The sequence below is a fragment of the Monodelphis domestica genome, chromosome 2 (assembly GCF_027887165.1).
Source record: "Monodelphis domestica isolate mMonDom1 chromosome 2, mMonDom1.pri, whole genome shotgun sequence".
NCBI classification, from domain to species: domain Eukaryota; kingdom Metazoa; phylum Chordata; class Mammalia; order Didelphimorphia; family Didelphidae; genus Monodelphis; species Monodelphis domestica.
The window spans coordinates 453,647,544-453,667,554 of record NC_077228.1 but is presented as its reverse complement, the minus strand read 5'-3'; the positions used below and the strand labels follow the sequence as shown (position 1 = coordinate 453,667,554).

Here is a 20,011-nt window from a genome sequence, read left to right as displayed (position 1 = left end):
TATGGGTTCAAATCTTGTCATTGATCCATGCCTCATTTTCCTCATCTGTAAAATGTTAGAAATTAGTATATGACCTCCAAGGTTCCTGCCTGCTGAGGATCTATGATGTTATCAATAATTATATTGTCCTTCCATGTAAATGGCTCATTTCCTCACTGAACTCCAATCATCTACTTTTTAACTACCTTTTCCCTCCCTTGTTCCTCAGCTTTTTCCTTTGCCTATTCAGTTGTAGAACTCAAAAAAAGTTTGTAACCTGGCTGTATGTGCCATCATCATTGCATTCTGGAATGAAAACTTGCTGAAATTCCTTCCGGGCTTGTTCCTGGGTATACTTCCTTTCTGCCACACATCTTGATACATCTGGAGAAAAGAGATTGGTAGGAACAGGTTAAAAATGTAGAGAATTGCATGCAAAGAATACAGAAATGACAGGTTTAAGAAAAAACAGTTTTTTTCTCTATAAAATTCTCCCATGAAAAATCTACTTTTTATTCATTAAAAAAGAAGTAATTTGCTCCATTATTTGAAATATTTATGACATTGTTTACTCTTTTTAACACTATCATTTGCTTTATATAGAAATGTTTAAAAAAGAAAGAATGGCAGCATTGCAATTTGGACTATAATTTTGGTGACAAATTGATAATCACCTTATTAATAAAAAACAAGAATTACAAGGTTGCCTCACACTGTAACCTCTCAGTAGACTATAGACTTACCTCCAACTGAGCACAACCAATTAAATGGAAGCTCAAAAAGGAAACAGTCCTGGTTCACTCAAGAAGCTAGAGAGGAAAGATGAACAGGTAGAAGGGGCTGAGAGATGTCTTAGAGAAATAGAGGTATCCATGAGGTCCAAAGGCAGGAACTCAAGCCATGCATAAGACTATAGCTATTGCTCAAGACTTAGGTTCACATGGTATAAAAAAGAAAATGAATATATTCTCTCCTCCAACTTCAAAATTATTTAGAAGAAAAAATGGGTAGATAACTAAGAAGCATTCTAAGCAACCCCAAAAAATTATTCAGTAAGCTTAAACTATTGTTTTTACCATCTTCCAGTAAAATCCCATGTCACTGCCTCCAAGGAATAGATATGACTAGCCTTTGGAAGCAATCAATAAAGCAATCAATAAACATATGCCTGTTATATGCCAGGCATTATGCTAAGCTCTGGGACAATTTCCATCAACCTGAAAAAAATTTTAAGTATGAGCCTGAACTTTGAGTATGAACTATTGCCTGGGGACCATCTGAGAAAAGTCTGAAGAAACTCCTTGTCAGATTAGATGCAGAGTAACAAATTTGGAGATTGCATCATTCTGACAATTAGCCACTAAGACAGAAAAAGACTGTCACCTGAAAAGAGTAACCACTCTGATTGGTTAAAGATGTTGTTGTTCAGTTTTTTCAGCCATGTCCAGTGACTCTTCATGCCCTCATTTGAGGTTTTCTTGGCAAAAAGATACTAGAATGGTTTACCATTTCCATCTTCAGCTCGTCTGACAAATGAGGAAACTGAGGCAATCAAAGTTAAGTGACTTGCCCAAGGTCATCCAGCATAAGTGTCTGAGGTCACATTTGCATTCAGGAAGATGAGTTTTCCTGACTTCAGGCCTCTTACTCTATCCACTGCACCACCACACTACCCTTAAAGATACTGAAGTATTAAAATATTTCTACCATACTATAATCCTTACATTAAATTCTGTGTTTTTTTTGATTAGAAAAATTGCATATATGCCCTCAATGAATTAATGCAAATGTGTTCAGTCAAAGAATACATTATTGTGGGAATATTTTATTAATAAATGGAGAGATCATAAAATTAATATCTAAGTATCTACACCAATGAATCAAGAAACATTTCTTAAATGCTTACAATTTGCTGAACACTGTGCTAAGCTCAGAGAATACCCTTTCCCACCAAAACAACCAAAAAGACAAATAGTACTTGCCCTCAAGGAACTTACATTCTAATCAGAAATGAGACAATATGTAAATAAATAAATGAAATACATAAGATATATATGTATGTATGCACAGTGTATACAAGTTTATGAAGATATGCTGGCTTGGCGATTCTAAATACAAGATAGAAAATTAAAAAGAAATCTTTGCTTGTCTTAATAATATAAAACTCCAACTGTTTTCAAATATATCAAGATTGAGCAGGTTGGTAAGCAGATAGAGCACCAGGTCTGGAGTTGAGATTACCTGGGTTCAAGTCTGGCCTCACATACTTCCCAACTGGGTGACCTTGAGTAAGTCACTTAGCTCTTATTTCCTCTCCCTTGATGCTCTTCTGTCTTAGAATTAATACTAACACAGAAGGTAAGGGTTTAAATTCATATATTAAGATCATAAACTATATTATTTACCCATGCCACTTTCAGGTCTCTAATAAAATGAATCACAATTATAGTATTACTATAGCCCAATATTCTGAGGGATCCAGGTCCAGGAAAATATTTTTCTAAGAATAAAATGCTTTTTAGTGTTTTCGACCATGAACCTTGAGTCCTAGGATTACCACCTCAAGAATATATTTAACTTGCTTTGGGTCATAAAATATAGTTCACTTAAATTTTATAATTAAAAAATAATTGGTTCCCCAGTTTGCTCAAACATCTCCAGCTGCTTTAGGGGAGCTTAAAGACTTTCTCAAATACAGGAGATACGCTTCAAAGGCAGTCTCTCTTCTGGAGCCTTTGAATCATGACTTTTAACCATTGAATACTGAATAAGATAAGGAATTCCATGATGCTTCTGCCTGGGCTGCTACCCTCTAACTGTAATTGTGCTAGAGAGAATTCCTGCCCTTTAATTTCTGCCCTTCTACAGTGCTAAGTTTGTGACACTAACCTTTGATAAACCCACCTTGGTTAACGTGCTGTATTATGTACTACAGACCTGAGCATTTAAGAACATCTCCTTTATCCCAGTTTCAGTGCCTTAAGTTTTATTCTGCAGACTGGCCTTGGCGATCTAGCACTTAGCAACATGTGGTTTTAATGTAGCCTGTGTTTTTAAACTGAAGATAAATCACTGCTTTGGTGGACTTCTGTCCTCATTTTTTTCTGTAGAACCTGTGGTTTGACTGTCTAAAAGGAAAAGTGATATAAGCTCCAGCATGCAGAGACTCTACTATGGTACAGATAGAGTTATAAATTATCTCTAATATTTGAATTATCATGGAAAATGCCAAAAAATGATGAATTTTCCAAAAGACTCACTGGTTTTATTTCTGGCCCAGACCTCTGTGTCTATTAAAAACTTCATATTTGCAGCTGATCTAATACTCCCCAAACCTGCAGCTTTCAATTTTAATGGAATATTAAATTCCAGTTTTATGCCTAACATTTCTTGGATTATTTAGTCATAGGAAGCAATTAAGGTTTAGCTCCAGGGAACTATAGGACCTCTTTAAAATTATCCCACAAAAGCAAGTTAACAGTCACCTTCACTTTATTAAATAAAAATGTTAAAATAATGCATGATCTTCATATTATTCCTCACATGTCATCCATTATTCTATTTATCTCATTAAAAAAGGTATTTTTCTATTAAAGCCTGTATAATTTTTCATGATTAAGACACATTCAAGTGAAAACATACTAAAATAAATATGCATACAGAGGGAGATACAGATAGATCAAGATAGAGAGCTAAAAGGTGGGAGGGAAAGGAGGGAATAGACCGAGAAGTTTCAAGCTAGGAAGAACTGGGTTTACACCTGTCCCATCTTTGACATTGCCAGTATGGCAATATGATCCTAGGCAAGTCCTTTAACCTCTTGATGCTCTAGTCAACTCTCCAAGATGATCAGTTACTAAGAAAGAGCTGACCTCCATTGCACAGTTTCTTTAGTTGGCAGTTTTTTATGCCAATAAAATCATAGTTTCAGTTCCTAATCTGTATATACATGAATGTGTACGCAAAAACAATGCACTTATATCCCCTACATATATGTAACCTATGTGTGTTTAAAATGACTGCTAGTTAAAGGAAATCAGTTCTTGTTAAAAAGAAAGTAAAATACCTCTTTGTTACCAAAACCACCCTAGATTCTTTATATTTCTTGTCCTACTACTTGACTAATCCATGAAAACTAAATGCCCATCCTTCTAGGTCTCTTTCTATTTACCTCTACAAACATTCTATTTCACTGAAGACTATTTTTGTTACATTTTCTGCAGTATATCAATGTAGGTACAGATTGTCCCTTCATTTTTTTAATTAGGGTTTGTAAATGCTTACACCTATATCATTTTCACACTGTGATAAGTTTGGTCAGGAAAATGGCTAGATCTGGCCCATTTTCAAGTGGAGTTTTGCTCTTTAGTGCTCGGGCATCTGTTGTGGTTTTGTTCTGGACACTGTAATTCTAGTTGTCCAGATGTTGAATCTTCAAAGGACAAGTGTTATGCCATTCCTGTTCATAGCTTTTTTTAAACTATGGTGGCTTGGCCAATTTTTACCCCAAAGCAAATTTAGAGTAAACCTAAAAGATCATACTTATAATCCCAGAATAGGGCAAGTGGTTCATTTAATACAGTCCAAGCTCTTCTACCTTACAAATGAAAAAAAAAGTGTTTTACATGGATTTGATTATGAGCACTGGTAAATTTTTACTTCAAAGACTTTATCAGGTCAATATATAAATAGTTGTTTTTGTTGCTTATCCAGATACCACAGACAAGGTTTTACACAGAAGATTTTGTTGTTATTTTCAAATCATGCTGACTTTAGTTAACATAAAAATTAATCTGCATGATTTGGAATTTTCCTCTCACTGAAAATAAAATTGTTCATTCCTTTTTTTCCTACTCTGATAACCGGAAATGATTTGTTTGTTCAACAAAACATTTTTGTCATAGGAACCATCAAAATGCAGGACTAACCAAGAAGTAGAAACAAACCACAGTATCTTACATCTGTTAGTACTGATGATGGTTTTTCTTAAAGCAGGAAGCAAATCATTTCCTACTTTTTTAAAAACTCCTCAGATAGGGGTTAAACAATAATTTGAAGAGACAGCTGTCCTGAAGATCTTACATGGAAAGATTTTAGAAAGCATTACTTGAAGTGAGCTAAAAGCTTTGATGAAACCAAGGGGGACTAATAATACACTGATGTTTATAGACACCACTGAGTTTGATAGTTACAAAGGCTGAACAGCTCCCCTGGTAAGGCCTTCTAATTGGCTTTTTTATTTATAAGTTCTACATGATACAGAACTATAGAAAAAGAAAAAGAAAAAATACTGGAAATAGATGTATTATATTTTCAACTTTTTACTTTTAACTTCTGGGTAAATTCATCAGAGTTCTAATATACATATATTAGAAAGAGCCCAAGAGACCACCTTTAAGCAATAGTTATTTTTTTAAGCTCCCAACTTGTATAATATAAAATCAGTGTCTTGGTATAAGATTTCCCTGGATCAAATCCATTTAATTCAACAAACATATAAAATCATTATGATGTGAAAGACGCTGTTTTAGGCACTAGGATCATGAAGACAAAATTAAAATAATCACTTTTAAAGAGGTTAGATTCTAATTGGTTTGGGGGTAGGGAAATTAGAGCACATATAATGATAAGAAAAATACAACATAATTTTAATAATGTCCTAGGAACTAGAATAAACAAGGATGCTTCCATGAAATATATGGTATTAGATGAATCTTGAAAGAAAATGTGGTTGATTATAAGCAATGATGAAGAAAGCATTCATTTTAGGCAGTGGATATGACTTGTGTGAATAGATGCATGGTGCTAGGAGAAGGAGGGATAAAGCTATTTTGCCTATAACTGAGTACATGTAGGGAGAAATATGGCATTTGGCTAAAACTAGATTGTGAAGAGTCTAGATGTCATTTGTATTTTGAATTAAATATAAGAAAGCAACTGGAAATTTTGAGTAGAAGAATGACATAATTAGATCTGAATTTTAGAGATTATTTTGGCAGTAGTATGGATGTGAATTGGAGATGGAAGAGAAAGACATTATTGTATCTCACAAAAGTTAATTTTAAAGGTAATTTTCATAATACCAAACATCCCTGGTATAAAAATCCAACTTTTTAACGTAAATATTCTCCTAGCAATTTTGTATAGTTGTGAACTTTAAAGCATTATAATCTCTGAAGAATCAAAATTGCAGGTCATTCAGTGGGAAATGAAGACATGTGTGGTGGGTATCAGTTGATTCCTACATGTTCCCAGTAAGAACTGTCATGAAGAAAATTTCCAACAAAACCTATTCAATATTTTTTTAAACTTTAACTTTCTACAATCTTTGCAAATGGCTCAAGCTTCTTTGTTTTACTGTCAAACTTCTTCAAAGAGTATTCAACATTAGCTTTCTCCACTTCCTAACCACTCCTTAGCTCATTTCGATTAGACTTCCCTCCTCATTTCTCTATTGTCACTGTTCTTTAAGAAGTTTACTAACGATCACCTAACCAAGTCATTTTCCCCTCATTCTCTTCTCTCTTTGCCTTTCTGCAACATTCAATATTTGTTGATCAGCTCCCCTCCTCCTAACTACTGTGACATTGGACTTTCTCTCTTGACTGACTTCTTATCCTATTGTCCTAATATCATTGCTCTCTTGTCTCTAGCTGGATCCTTTCCTTCTCCCATACTCTTAACCAGGGCTGTCTCCCAAATGCTTGCTACTCTCTTCTTTCTTTGGTTATCATAAACACTTCTAATGGCTTAATTAGCTTAAAGAAGATGAATTCCAAATCTATATCCCTGGCCCTAAATTCTCCCCAGAGATCCAAACCCATTGATTAAATTATTTAATGGATAATTCTTTCTGGATATGCTGCTGACACCTCAAACTCAACATGTTATTCATCAAAACTGGCTCCTTCCTCCTGACTTTAGACCTGGAAAGAACCTGAGAGGTTCTATAGTGAAAATTCTTAATTTAACATATGAGGAAACTGGCCAAGAGAAGTTAAATGGCATGCCCAAGGTCAATGAGTAGTAAGTGGAAAAGCTAAATTAGCCCCTCAGCTCTTCTTACTCTAAATCAAGGATTGTCGCTTCCCCTATTTTGATTACTGCCACTGGATTTATCTTGCTATTTTCTGCTCATTTGTTCTGTAATGGGAGCAATATCAAAATCGCTATTCCATGCTATATCAACTAGAGTATTAAAACCATCTTCAAGACTTGACTAGCTAAAGGAAGTAGCAGTTGAGGCTGTTGACATTAGTTCTTGGGAAACATAAGTACAAGAGAACCACAAAGAGCTCTATTTACTCTCTGATGCTTGGCTTATAGGAATGGCAACAATGACAACTTAGTCAAGGGAGCTTCTCTCAGATGAATTAACTCAAAGTGTTCCCAAAGCCAATCCTTACTGAATATTCAATATTCTTCTCTTCCTATGGCTAAGCAAATCTCTAGTGTTTTGTTTTGTTCTAGTATCAAATACAAACTACCAAGGGACTGAATTGAATCAAGCCTATCCCAGAACAATCACTATTATCCAATCTATCACTGTCTTATTGATTCTGACCCCCAATTATATTTTATAGCTGTCAGAACTTTCTTATGTCAATCATCCTAGTTTAAGACTTCATTATATCTCTTGTAATATAGAAGTCAATTCTCTACCAATCTACCTGTATCCATTAAGTACCTTAACTGGCAAGTATCCAATGCATCCTAAAATGTTCATTGGCCAGTTGAGCAGTTTTGATACACAACTTTGATTGTGTCATTCCACTGTAAAACCCTTTAATAATTTTTCAGTGTATGCTCAAAAATGACCAAATTCCTTACCTTGGTAGTCTAGGTTGTCCAAAAGCTTGTTCCAACTTATTTTTAGCTTTATCTCACAATATCAACTAACTGTAGCTAAATTACCATCTTATGAACCCTTCCTTGATTTCTCCAGCCAGAAGTGATTAATTTCTTTCTATTTATAAACATAAGCTTACCTTCCCTGTGCATCTGTTTTCTATTTTGTATTATGGTTAATTTGGATATCCATTTCCCATTTAGTTAGTGATTTTTCCTGAAGCACAGGTCTGACTATATCAGTCTCCTACTCATTAAACTCCAGTAGCTCCCTATTACCTTCAGAATCAAATACAAAATCTTTTGTTTAGTGTTCAAAATCCTTTATAACTTAGCCCACTTCTACTTTTCCAGACTCCTTACACCTTACTCCCTACTATAAACTCTTTGATCCATTGATATTGGCCTCCTTGCTGTACCATGAACAAAACTGTTCCAGCCATTTCCTCTGGCTGTTTCCCATGCCAAGAATACTCTCTCTCCCTATCCCTGCCCCTGAGCTTCCCTGACTTCATTAAGTTCCCCATAACCCCATTTTTTTAAGGAAGTCTTTCCCAGGTCCTCTTAAACCCAGAGCCTTTTCTTTTGTAATCATTTCCTATTTATCCTGTATATAGTTTTTGTATATTTGTTTATTTGTTGTCTCCAACATTAGATTATGAGATCCTATAGGGCAGGGACCATCTTTTCCTTTTTTTTTTTTTGCATTCCTACCACTTAGCACAGTCCTGAAACATAGTAGGTACTTAATAAATGCTTCTGGATTGACTGATAGATATTTTATCTCTCCACTAGCTAAAAAGTCCTTGAAGGCAAGACTATCTCTTAGATATCTTTATTCTTCTTCAAAACCAACAACAGTGTACTGCATACAAAAGATACTTAATGAATATGTGCTCAATTTAATCATCTATTAACATTGTGGCCAGATAGTCAAAACATAAACTTACTTTGTAGTGCATTCAAACAATAATTTCTATAACTGTGAAATTATTATTCAACCAGTAAATTTCTAACAGGCATCTGACAGAGACACTAGCTTAAAGATTTATAATATTTAACCCATTCATCATTCTAATAGTTAAACTGTGAGCTAACCTCAGAATATTGTGCTGGAATTCTTCTTGGCACAAATAACATTTTCTTTCTCTTTAGAAAACTTAAATGAAATAGTTGTGTTTTTACTGATAAATATGTTAGATCCCCAAGAAGGGCCAAGCACTTGAAATATTCATATGCAGTTGGGTTGCCTAACATAGTGTCATTTCTCCCTAAGATTTTGTTAGGAAGTATATTAAAAGCTTCATCTCGTCTATAACTGGCAAAAATATCAATCAAGTATTCCAAATAATTTTGAAAAGACACTAAGTTTTCAACCACTAGATGTAATTTTATTTTAAGTGCAAGAGACACATGGGATCAACAGTAGTGGAATATCGCCAGAGTAGTTACAGCTGCCAATGAGTTTAAACTTAGAAATATGTACCATTTATTAGCCTTTTAAAATATATAAACAGTCAATGCAAAATATGTAAAGACAGAGACCACTTGTGGCTACCATCATCATAAAAATGTGTGACTTTATAAGACGTTACCATTTCCAAAGTAGTAGGGTTTGGCTATAAGATTTCTGAGACCAATAATCCTTGTATACCTACATTTTAACCCACTATAACATCTATTTGGGAATTCTGTCCACTTATATATTTGGTAAGTATTGTGCTGCCTAACCTCTTATTATTTCATAGCTGTATGGGTTATTTAAGCAAAAAAGGAGAAATATATTTTATGTGACATTCCAAACATATTTTGGTGTGTTTCTGATCATCGTTTGAACCTGAGACCTAAGGTAAAACCTCTTGTTATGTCTACTTTAGTCTATAAAGAAAGATATTTCTAAACACCAAACCTATTTAGAGCACCATAAAAGAGTTAAGGTAAACATCAACCATATAGAGTTTCAACAAGAAATGAAGGCAGATATGATTAAAAAGTGCCAGTCCAATTCTGCTTGTAATGACTGTTCCAGATATGGTTGTTGTGCATTTGAAATGGAATGAAACCATACATTAAAAGAAGTGAACAAGAACCAGTTCTAGGAATCATTAAAAGGAAAAAAAAAGAGTTCTCATTAATAAACTAATTCTTAGAACACCTTGATTCATGATGAATGATTCACAAAAACACAAACTTTTTAATTCCACGTTATCAAAGTCAAGTAACTCCATATTCTTGCAATGACTAAAGAGTACACACTGTCACTAAATGCTCTTTTATGGATTAATTAAATTAAGTAAACCTCCACAACATCTCAATTGTTAGTAACCACTACAATTGTAATTTATCCTATCTTCAAAGGCAGTTCCCTAAGGAACTAAGATTCAGGAAAAGGAGCAGATGAGGACTGTTACCAAAACACCTCAATGATCATAGCCTCTTAAATCTTAAAGATCATCTAATTCAATCTCTTCCCTAAATAAGGAAATAAGGAAATTGAGACTGGAAAGGTTAGGTTAGTCAGTCATCCACTTAATACTATAGATAGGACTAAAAAGGAAAAAATAAAAGAATTTAAAATAATGAGAATATCTTATTAGTCAGCATTTATAAAGTGTTTATAAGCTTCCCAGAACTGTGCTAGGTACTACTACATCCTTATACTCTATAATGAAAATGAAAATTAACCAAAAAAACCTATAAGAATATACTATTGTGCCAATTAGAGATGGTTTACAACTACAGAAAACTTTGCCAAGATCTCATTGGAAAGCTTCATTGGCTTCAGATATGACATGTTCTTCAGATATAATCTCTTCAAATAATTTGACTGGATCTATGAGAAGACATATGCCAGTAGTATGGATCCTTCTTATTTCTTGGTGTGTGTGTGTGTGTGTGTGTGTGTGTGTGTGTGTGTGTGTGTTTGTAAGAAAATGAGAGAAACCAAAGGGCTCTAAAAGTGCATACTCATTGACTTAGGAATACCACTACAAAGTTTGTATCCCACAGAGATTAAAGATAGAGGGAATGGACCTACTTGTACAAAAATACTTATAGCATCTCTTTTTGTGGTAGTAGAGAATTGGAAACTGAAGGGATGCCCATCAATTAGGGAATGGTTGAACAAGTTATAGTATATGATTGTAATGGAATACTATTGTGCCATAAGAAACTAGTTGATCACAAAAAACCCTTTGGAAGAATGATGTGATGCAAAGTGAAATGAGAACCAGGAAAAGGTTGTACATAGTAACAGCAACAAAGTTTGATGATCATGTTGTAAATAACAACCATTATCAACAATGGAGGGATCCAAGACAACACCAAGGGGCTCATGATGAAAAAGGCTCTCCAATGCCATAGAAGGAACTGACTATCTGAAAACAGATTGAAGCATAACATTTTTCACTTTATTTCCTTCATGAATGTTTCACTAGTGAAAACAGTATGTCTTCTTTCACAATGTGATGACTATGGAAATATGTATTGTATGATAACAAATGTACAATCTAGATCATATTATCTGCCATCTTGGAGAAGGGGAAAGGATGGAAGTGAGGAGAAAACATGGATTACAAAATGTCATTAAGTGGTTATTAAAATTATAATAATGCAATCTAGAAAAAATTAAAATTTAACAAAAAAAAAGAAAGTTGGGAACAGAAATAGAGACACAAAGAGGAGACAAAAGAGAAAGAGAGAGACAAAGGGAAAAGACAGATACAAAGAGAACAGATACATAGATATATAGAGAAATATGGAATGAAAGACAAAGAGGGACCTAGGAGGAAGACAGAGAAGAGCAGAGAGGCTTACCAGAAGAGATGGTTAGGGAGAAAATGAGAGAAAGTGAGCCATGCCACAGAAAAGTTAATGCTGACAAATACCCACCATTCTATCAGAAGACTGAAAAATCTGGTTTTCTTCTATTAGACACTTCTTCTCTAGATACTGTTCAATTTAAGACCAGATACATTCATGGGGTATTTCAGGCATTGAAGATAACAATTTGGAAGTTTGAACATGATTCTCTTGGTTTATGTAACCTTACACTATTTGACCTCTGAAAAATAATTCTCAACCAAACGTTGTTAAGATCTCCTTAATGACCTTCTCAGGCATGAGCAGTAAAGGTTAAATTATCTCCAATGTTTTACAAAAACTACTTTGAATGCCCTGATGGTATCCACACCCCTAGAAGATGTGGTGTGGAAAATAAGAAAAACTTTAGTCATTTATTAAATAATCGTCACACCCCTAGAAGATGTGGTGTGGAAAATAAGAAAAACTTTAGTCATTTATTAAATAATCGTGTGGCAAAATTTTAAGCAAAAGGCTTTCCCAGGAGATTATGAAGATAAAAAGCTTTATAATAAGTAAACTGAACTTGGATGAAAGGTACTATAAATAAGTACTAAGACTTAAATAACAATAATACTCATTATTAAACCAGATTAAAATCCTACGCAACACTATAGGAATTATTTAAGGAAAGAACAAAGGTTCTCAGAACTTATCATCTTAGTTGTAATAGTGACAATAATAATTCTCATCTTTGTATAGGATGTGCATCTGACCTTATAATGATAATAGTTCACTTCCTATGTAATACTTCTTAGAACTAAAGTTGTTTCCCAGGAGGAAGTTCTGACTCTATATATCAACAATAATGGTGATGATGGTGACAATAATAATACAACATTAAAAAATAGTAAATGATTAGTTACTGTCTCTTTCATCCAAATTCAGTTTGCTTGTTATAAGCTACTTTGACTGGAAAATATTCTCAAAGAGCTTTTTTTTTTGCCAGATTTTCATTATATTTTGATATCAGAAACATCAGCAGAGTTCCATTGCTTAATTATATTCAGCTATTTTCATTTTTGTACAGATTAAAAATAAAACAAAAAAATTTTAGCCTCATGATTTAAGAATAATATGTTAATTTTTATGCTGCATGCAAGAACGGCAAATTCCACATTGATTAAATTAATCATCAATAACTTACCATGGTTATGTCCAAAGCCAATGAAGTAGTCAGGTTATCATATGAAATAAATAAGATATTATTAAATAAATCTAATTAACTTCAGATTAGAAGTTTTATGTGTGATCCAAAAGTGATCATATATCATGAAAAAAAAGTTTTTAAAATGCCCAGAGATTTGGAGACAAAATTCTCATTCAAGCTATGACAGCTTTCATTGGAGAATTGCATTCAGGATAAATATTTTAGTTATTTTTATGATGATATCACAGGTTCATAATCTCATAAATGATTTATTACCTTGCTATCCCTGTTCCTGACATTCCCTGAACTTCAAAATCCTGCCCCTATTGCTGTCTCATCCTAGAACTTCTCTGAGTTTCTGGAGATTCATTGCCTTAAAACACCCTACAATGCATGCCACCTACTCAACCTAGAACATGCCTCCAAAAGGCCTGCCCTTATTTTCCCTCTGGTGACTTTTTCCTGGAACCTCCATTTTGCAAAAGGACCTAGGCCAGCCTTTCTTCATCCCATCCTTGTCTCAGAACTTCAAAATTATGCTCCTGAACCACTTATCTTCTGTTAGTAACTTCCCTTAAAAACAAACATTGAAACCCTCTTTAAAGTCCCATCCTGTAAGTGTAACTGCCAGAGGACTATCTTAGTCATCTTCACCCAAGTTGCCTTGTTTGTTTATCAATGCAAACTTGGAGTTAAGACTTGTAGAATCCTGTTATAGGTGAAGTTAACATAAGCACATAGATTTTTCAACCACTGATTTGGAAAGTCTTTGGATTACCATGCCCATATTCCAAGTGAAAATTTGCCCTACACCTCCCTTCATCGTTTTCTGATCCCTTTTGTGGGCTGTCTTCCCCTAGGAGAAATTAAGCTTCCTGAGAGAAGATACCATCTTTGTCTTTGTTTATAATTATATCCCTAGCATTTAGCATAGTGCCTGGCATATAGTCAAGGACTTAATAAATGCCTGTTTCCTTCCTTCCTTTTAAATGATCAATATTGACACACCATCCACCAACTCGCAGTCTTCTACATTCTCTCAAAAGAATAAAAAAGCAAACATCGTGGGCTAGAAATCTGAAATGGCTGGAGAAATAAAGAGGTGGTCAGTATAGGAAGACTAGATAAATTATAGGCTTGGGGGGAAATGGGATACATTTTCTCTGTATGGGAAATCCTTTTGGCTATCTGCCAGAATATAGGCAAACTCTTTTTTAGATATTGTAAAGGTAGATATGCATTAATACCTGCAGGGTATTCACAACAATAGAATTCTCTAATGTTTGCTATGAGCACAGGGTCTATAGTGAAACCAGTGGAGGAACCTCTTTTAAAGACAGCCTGTAAAGTGTAGCTGCCAGGATACTATCTTGGTCATCTTGCCCACTGAGGCTACTCTGTTCCCTTATTAATGCTAACTCTGAGCAAAGACATATAGAGTCCTAATTATATGTGTTGTTAATATAAGCATGCAGATTTTTCATTGATTTGGAAAATCATGGGATTATCATGTCCACATTCCAAGTGAAATTGCAGGAAATTCAATATGGATTCCAAGAGTAGTGCTGAAGGGCTGCGTAACACCAGACCATATTTTGAATCCTATAAGTATCTGCAAATCCCTTGACTTAACAGAAGGCCACTGGTTACATATTTTATTTCCTTTTTGAGAACTGGGGAAGCAGTCCAGTGTGTGGTATAGTAGAGAAAGCTCAGGAAAGGAAGTTAAAGAGATCTGGATTCTAGTCCCTACCCTCCCACTAAAAAGCTGTGATTTTAGTCAATGATTAGTTCTTGCTGGCTTCTCTTTCCCTATCTGCAAAATGAAGTAGAGTAGATACAGTGATGTCTAAAATCCCTTCCAGTTCTGTTATGTAATTGTTTTAATTTTAACCTCTCTTTTTTCCTAGTATTAAATAAAGTGGTAAAAACTTAATGGTCCACTACTTCTGTTTTAGCAAGGTGGTGCAGGGAATAAAATGTTGGGCCTACATTCAGAAAGACATTTTTTTAATTTTATTTAATTAGTCAACTTAGAACATTATTCCTTGGTTATGAGAATCATATTCTTTGTTGTCTCTCCCCAACCCTTCCTACAGCTGACACACAATTCCACTGGGTTTTACATGTGGCCTTGATCAAAACCTATTTCCATGTTGTTGATGTTTGCACTAGGATGATCATTTAGAGTCTACATCCTGTGGAAGAGGCATGAAGGAAGAGAGAATTTTATGCATGCAAGACAGAAAGCTGGGGACCTCATCTGTCAATCAAGGAGAAGATTCCAATTAGAATGTTCCCAGGAAAGTCAGTTAGAGGGAAACCAGGCTGAAGAGGGAAGAAGCAGGGACAAATCCCTGTTAACTTTTGTCCTAGGCTGAAGGACCCTGGGGAGGGGGGGCTTCTGGAATTAGGCTGAGAAGAAATTAACTTTTGCTGGTGGCTTTGTGCAATTGGAAGAAGAAAGAAGATTAAACAGTTGTCCTCCATCTCCTTGACAGACTTTTGGGTCACAATTGTGACAGGACTGACATTTCCCACAATCCTCCTATCCCTCATTATAGATTAGGGAAACCCTAATCCCTCTCACCTCATTTTACTTCAGTTCTCCATCCTGTTGTTCACAATTGTAATATTTATTAGGAGAGAAAATGGGATTGGAAAAATGGGGGATAGAGAGAGGTTTGCAAGGGGGTATGGAGGAGAGAGGGGAGAGAGGGAATATTGCTTGGTGAGGCAAGAGAGGGAGATGCCCCCTGCTGAGAGGAAACAGCAGGGGTCTGATAAGGACTGTTTGTCTTGGAATGACTGAACTGAAGTTCAGTTCCCTCTATGTCCAGAAAAGATAGTCTACTTGTCTGACTGTGAATTCAAATAATATAAAGTTTAATTAATTAATTAAAAACCAGTTGGGATTGGAGTTTTTTCCTCAGCTTCAGAGTTTTGCCAGGCCCTAGAGGCTGGCAGAGGGTTCTCCCACTCCCGTCTACTCTATATCAGTCCAGTTTTGTATAATTCACAATCTTAGCAGTAGACAGAAAGGAAAGAAGAACAGTTCTAACTTTCAGAAATGAATGGGCCTGAATCTTCGGGCTGAACCAAGAAAAGCATGCCACTCCAGAATGGGCTGAACAAGCTCCTTCCTCCTCCAACACCAGGAAGCAAGTCCAAAAACCAGCAGGAAAGAAGTGCTAGTCACAAGACCCAACTGCCACTCCTAGTTGCCCCTTCCCCCACCAACTATCAGTCTTATTTCCTTTCCACACAATAAATCCCCTTACTTGAGAAAGGAAGATAAAAGGGAGTTTCCTCATAAACCTCTGAATCCACTCAGGGGGAAGGGGCGAAGCCACAGGTTTCAGAAGAAGGGAGGTGAAGGGAAGGATTGAGGGAGGAGGAGGGTAGGAAAAATATTGATCTATTAGCCATCAGTAATGATCAATAGGCAACCCCAGAATATCTCTCTCTAGTAGTATCTCTCAATCTCTCAGAAATACCTCTATCTCCATTACAACAAGGCACTCATAAGTTTCCCTAGTATCTCTCTAGTCAAGCCAGAGTATCCATTCACTGCAACTAGAAATAGTTCTCCAGATTATCTTTCTAATATAATCCCCAATCATATCTTCCTTAACCCATGTAATCAAGCAGTTTTTCCTCTGTGTTTCTAGTTCCACAGTTTTTCCTCTGAATGTGAAGAGTGTTCTTTCTCATAAATCCCTCCAAGTTGTTCAGGATAACTCCATTGCCACTAATGGAGAATTCCATTACATTGGAATGTACCAACAGTGTATCAATCTGTGTATATAATGTTCTCCTGGTTCTGCTCCTCTCACTCTGCATCAATTCCTGCAGGTCATTCCAGTTCACATGGAATTCCTCCAGTTCATTACTCCTTTGAGTACAATAGTATTCCATCACCAACATATATAAAACAATTTGTTCAGCCATTCCCCAATTGGAGGCCATTCCTTCATTTTCCAATTTTTTTTTACTACCACAAAGAGTGTAGCTATGAATATTCATGTACATGACTTTTTTCCTTATTGTCACTTTGGGGTATAAAACCAACAGTGCTATGGCTGAATCAAAGGGAAGACAGTCTTTTAGTGCCCTTTGGGCATAGTTCCAAATTGCCTTCCAGAATGGTTGGATCAATTCACAACTCCACCAGCAATGCATTAATGTCTCAATTTTACCACATCCCCTTCAACATTCATTACTTTCCTTTGCTGTCATGTTAGCTAATCTGCTAGGTGTGAGGTGATACCTCAGAGTTGTTTTGACTCACATCTCTCTGATTATAATAGATTTAGAACACTTTTTTCATGTTCTTATTAATAGTTTTGATTTCTTTATGTGAAAATTGCCTATTCATGTCCTTTCCCATTTATCAATTGGGGAATAGCTTGATTTTTTGTACAATTGATTTAACTCTTTATAATTTTGAGTAGTTAGACCTTTGTCAGAGGTTTTTGTTATGAAAATTTTTTCCCAATTTGTTACATTCCTTATAATTTTGTTTGCATTGGTCTTATTTGTACAAAACCTTTTTAATTTAATGTAATCAAAATTATTTATTTTACATTTTGTGATTTTTTAACTCTTGCTTGGTCTTAAAATCTTTCCTTTCCCAAAGATATGACATGTATATTATTCTGTGTTCATCTAATTTACTTATAGTTTCCTTCTTTATATTCAAGTCATTCGCCCATTCTGAGTTTATCTTGGTGTAGGGTCTGAGATGTTGATCCGAATCCATTCTCTCTGATACTATTTTCCACTTTTCCCAGCAGTTTTTATCAAATAATGGATTTTGGTCCCAAAAACTGGGATCTTTGGTCTTGTCTTGCTGAGGTCACTTACCCCAAGTCTATTCCACTTATCCTCCTTTCTGTCTCTTAGCCAGTACCATATTGTTTTGATGAACACTGCTTTATAGTATAGTTTGAGATCTGGTACTGCAAGGCCACCTTCATAAACTTTTCTTTTCATTATTTCCCTGGATATCTTTGATCTTTTGTTCTTCCAAATGAATGTTGTTATGTTTTTTTTCTAATTCAGTAAATTTTTTTTTTGGTAGTTTAATGGGAATGGCACTAAATAAGCAAATTACTTTGGGTAGGATTGTCATTTTTGTTATGTGACTTCATCTTTCCGATGAGCAATTAATGTTTATCCAATTGTTTAGGTCTAGTTTTAATTGTGTAGAGAGTGTTTTATAGTTATGTTCATATAATTCCTGTGTTTGTCTTAGCAGATAGATTTCTAAGTATTTTCTATTGTCAAGGGTGATTTTAAATGGAATTTCTCTTTCAAATTCTTGCTGCTGAGATGTGTTGGAAATATATAGAAATGTTGATGATTTATGTGGGTTTATTTTGTATCCTGCAACTTTGATAAGTTGTTGATTATTTCTACTAGCTTTTTGGTTGATTTTCTAGGATTCTTTAAGTAAACCATCATATCTTCTGAAAAGGGTGATAGCGTGATCTCTTCATTGCCTATTTTAATACCTTCAGTTTCTTTTTCTTCTCTAATTGCTACTGCTAGTGTTTTTAGTACAATGTTAAATAATAGAGGTGATAATGGACATACATGTTTCACTCTGATCTTATTGGGAAGGCTTCTAGTTTATCTCCATTGCAAATGATATTTGCTGATGGTTTTAGATATAAACTGTTTATTATTTTTAGGAAAGGCCCTTCTATTCCTAAACTTTCTAGTGTATTCAATAGGAATGAGTGTTGTATTTTTTCAAAGGCTTTTTCTGCATCCATTGAGATAATCATGCGATTTTCGTCGATTTGCTTGTTAATATGGTCAATTATGTGGATGGTTTTCCTAATAATAAGCCATCCTTACATTTCTGTTTTAAATCCCACCTGGTCATAATGAATAACACTCGTGATCACTAGCTGGAGTCTTTTTGCTAGTATTCTATTTAAGATTTTTGCATCTATGTTCATTAAGGAGACTGATCTGTAATTTTCTTTTTCTGTTTTTGACCTGCCTGGCTTTGAAAATCAGTATCATATTTGTGTCATAAAAGGAATTTGGTAAAACTCCTTCTTTGCTTATTTTGTCAAATAGTTTGTATAATATTGGGATTAGTTGTTCTTTGAATGTTTTATAGAATTCATTTGTGAATCCAACTGGTCCTTGGGATTTTTTCTTAGGGAGTTCTTTAATGGCTTGTTCAATTTCTTTTTCTGATATGGGGTTGTTTAGGTAATTTATTTCTTCCTCTGTTAGTCTAGGCAATTTATATTTTTGTACATTTTCATCCATATCACCTAGATTGCCATATTTATTGCCATATAATTGGACATAATAGATTTTAATGATTGCTTAATTTCCTCTTCATTAGAGGTGAGGTCTCCCTTTTCATCTTTAATACTGTTAATTTGGTTTTCTTCTTTCCTTTCTTTAATTAGATTGACCAGTACTTTTTCTATTTTATATATTTTTTAAAGTACCAAAACCTAGTCTTACTTATAAAATCAATAATTCTTTGACTTTCACTTTTATTAATTTCTCCTTTAATTTTTAGGATCTCTAATTTAGTTTTCATCTGAGGATTTTTAATTTGTTCACTTCCTACTTTTTAATTTGCATGCCCAATTCATTGACCTCTGCCCTTTCTAATTTGTTAATATATGAACTCAAGGATATAAATTTCCCCCTATGTACTGCTTTGGATGAATCCCATAGGTTTTGAAAGGATGTCTCATCATTTTCATTTTCTTCAATTAAATTATTAATTCTTTCTATGATTTGTTCTTACCTAACCAGTTTTTGAGAATTATATTTTATAATTTCCATTTAATTTTTGTTTTGCCTCTCCTTGTACCCTTACTAATTATTATTTTCATTACATTGTTATCTGAAAAGGTTTAATTTATTATTTCTGCTCTTTTGCACTTATGCCCTAGTACATGGTCAATCTTTGTGAATGTACCATGTGCTACTGAAAAGAAGGTGTATTCCTTTTTGTTTCTATTTATTTTTCTCCACTTATCTATAAACCCCAATTTTTCTAAGATTTCATTCACTTCTCCTACCTGTTTCTTATTTATTTTATGTTTTGATTTATCTGGTTCTGATAGAGGAAGGTTCAGGTGTCCCACTAGTATAGTTTTTCTATCTATTTCATCCTTGAGTTCCACTAGT

The 20,011-nt window shown here is 34.6% G+C and overlaps 1 protein-coding gene across 4 annotated transcripts in view; it reads right to left on the bottom strand.

Annotated features, from left to right (window-relative positions):
• SMOC2 (SPARC related modular calcium binding 2) overlaps positions 1-20,011 on the bottom strand; it is a 276,372-nt gene that overhangs the window by 164,739 nt on the left and 91,622 nt on the right. For all 4 annotated transcript variants that reach the window (XM_007484917.3, XM_007484915.3, XM_056819061.1 and 1 more), the window contains exon 3: positions 257-363. In XM_007484917.3, the coding sequence (XP_007484979.1) occupies positions 257-363 (107 nt within the window). The remainder of the gene's footprint in view (positions 1-256; positions 364-20,011) is intronic.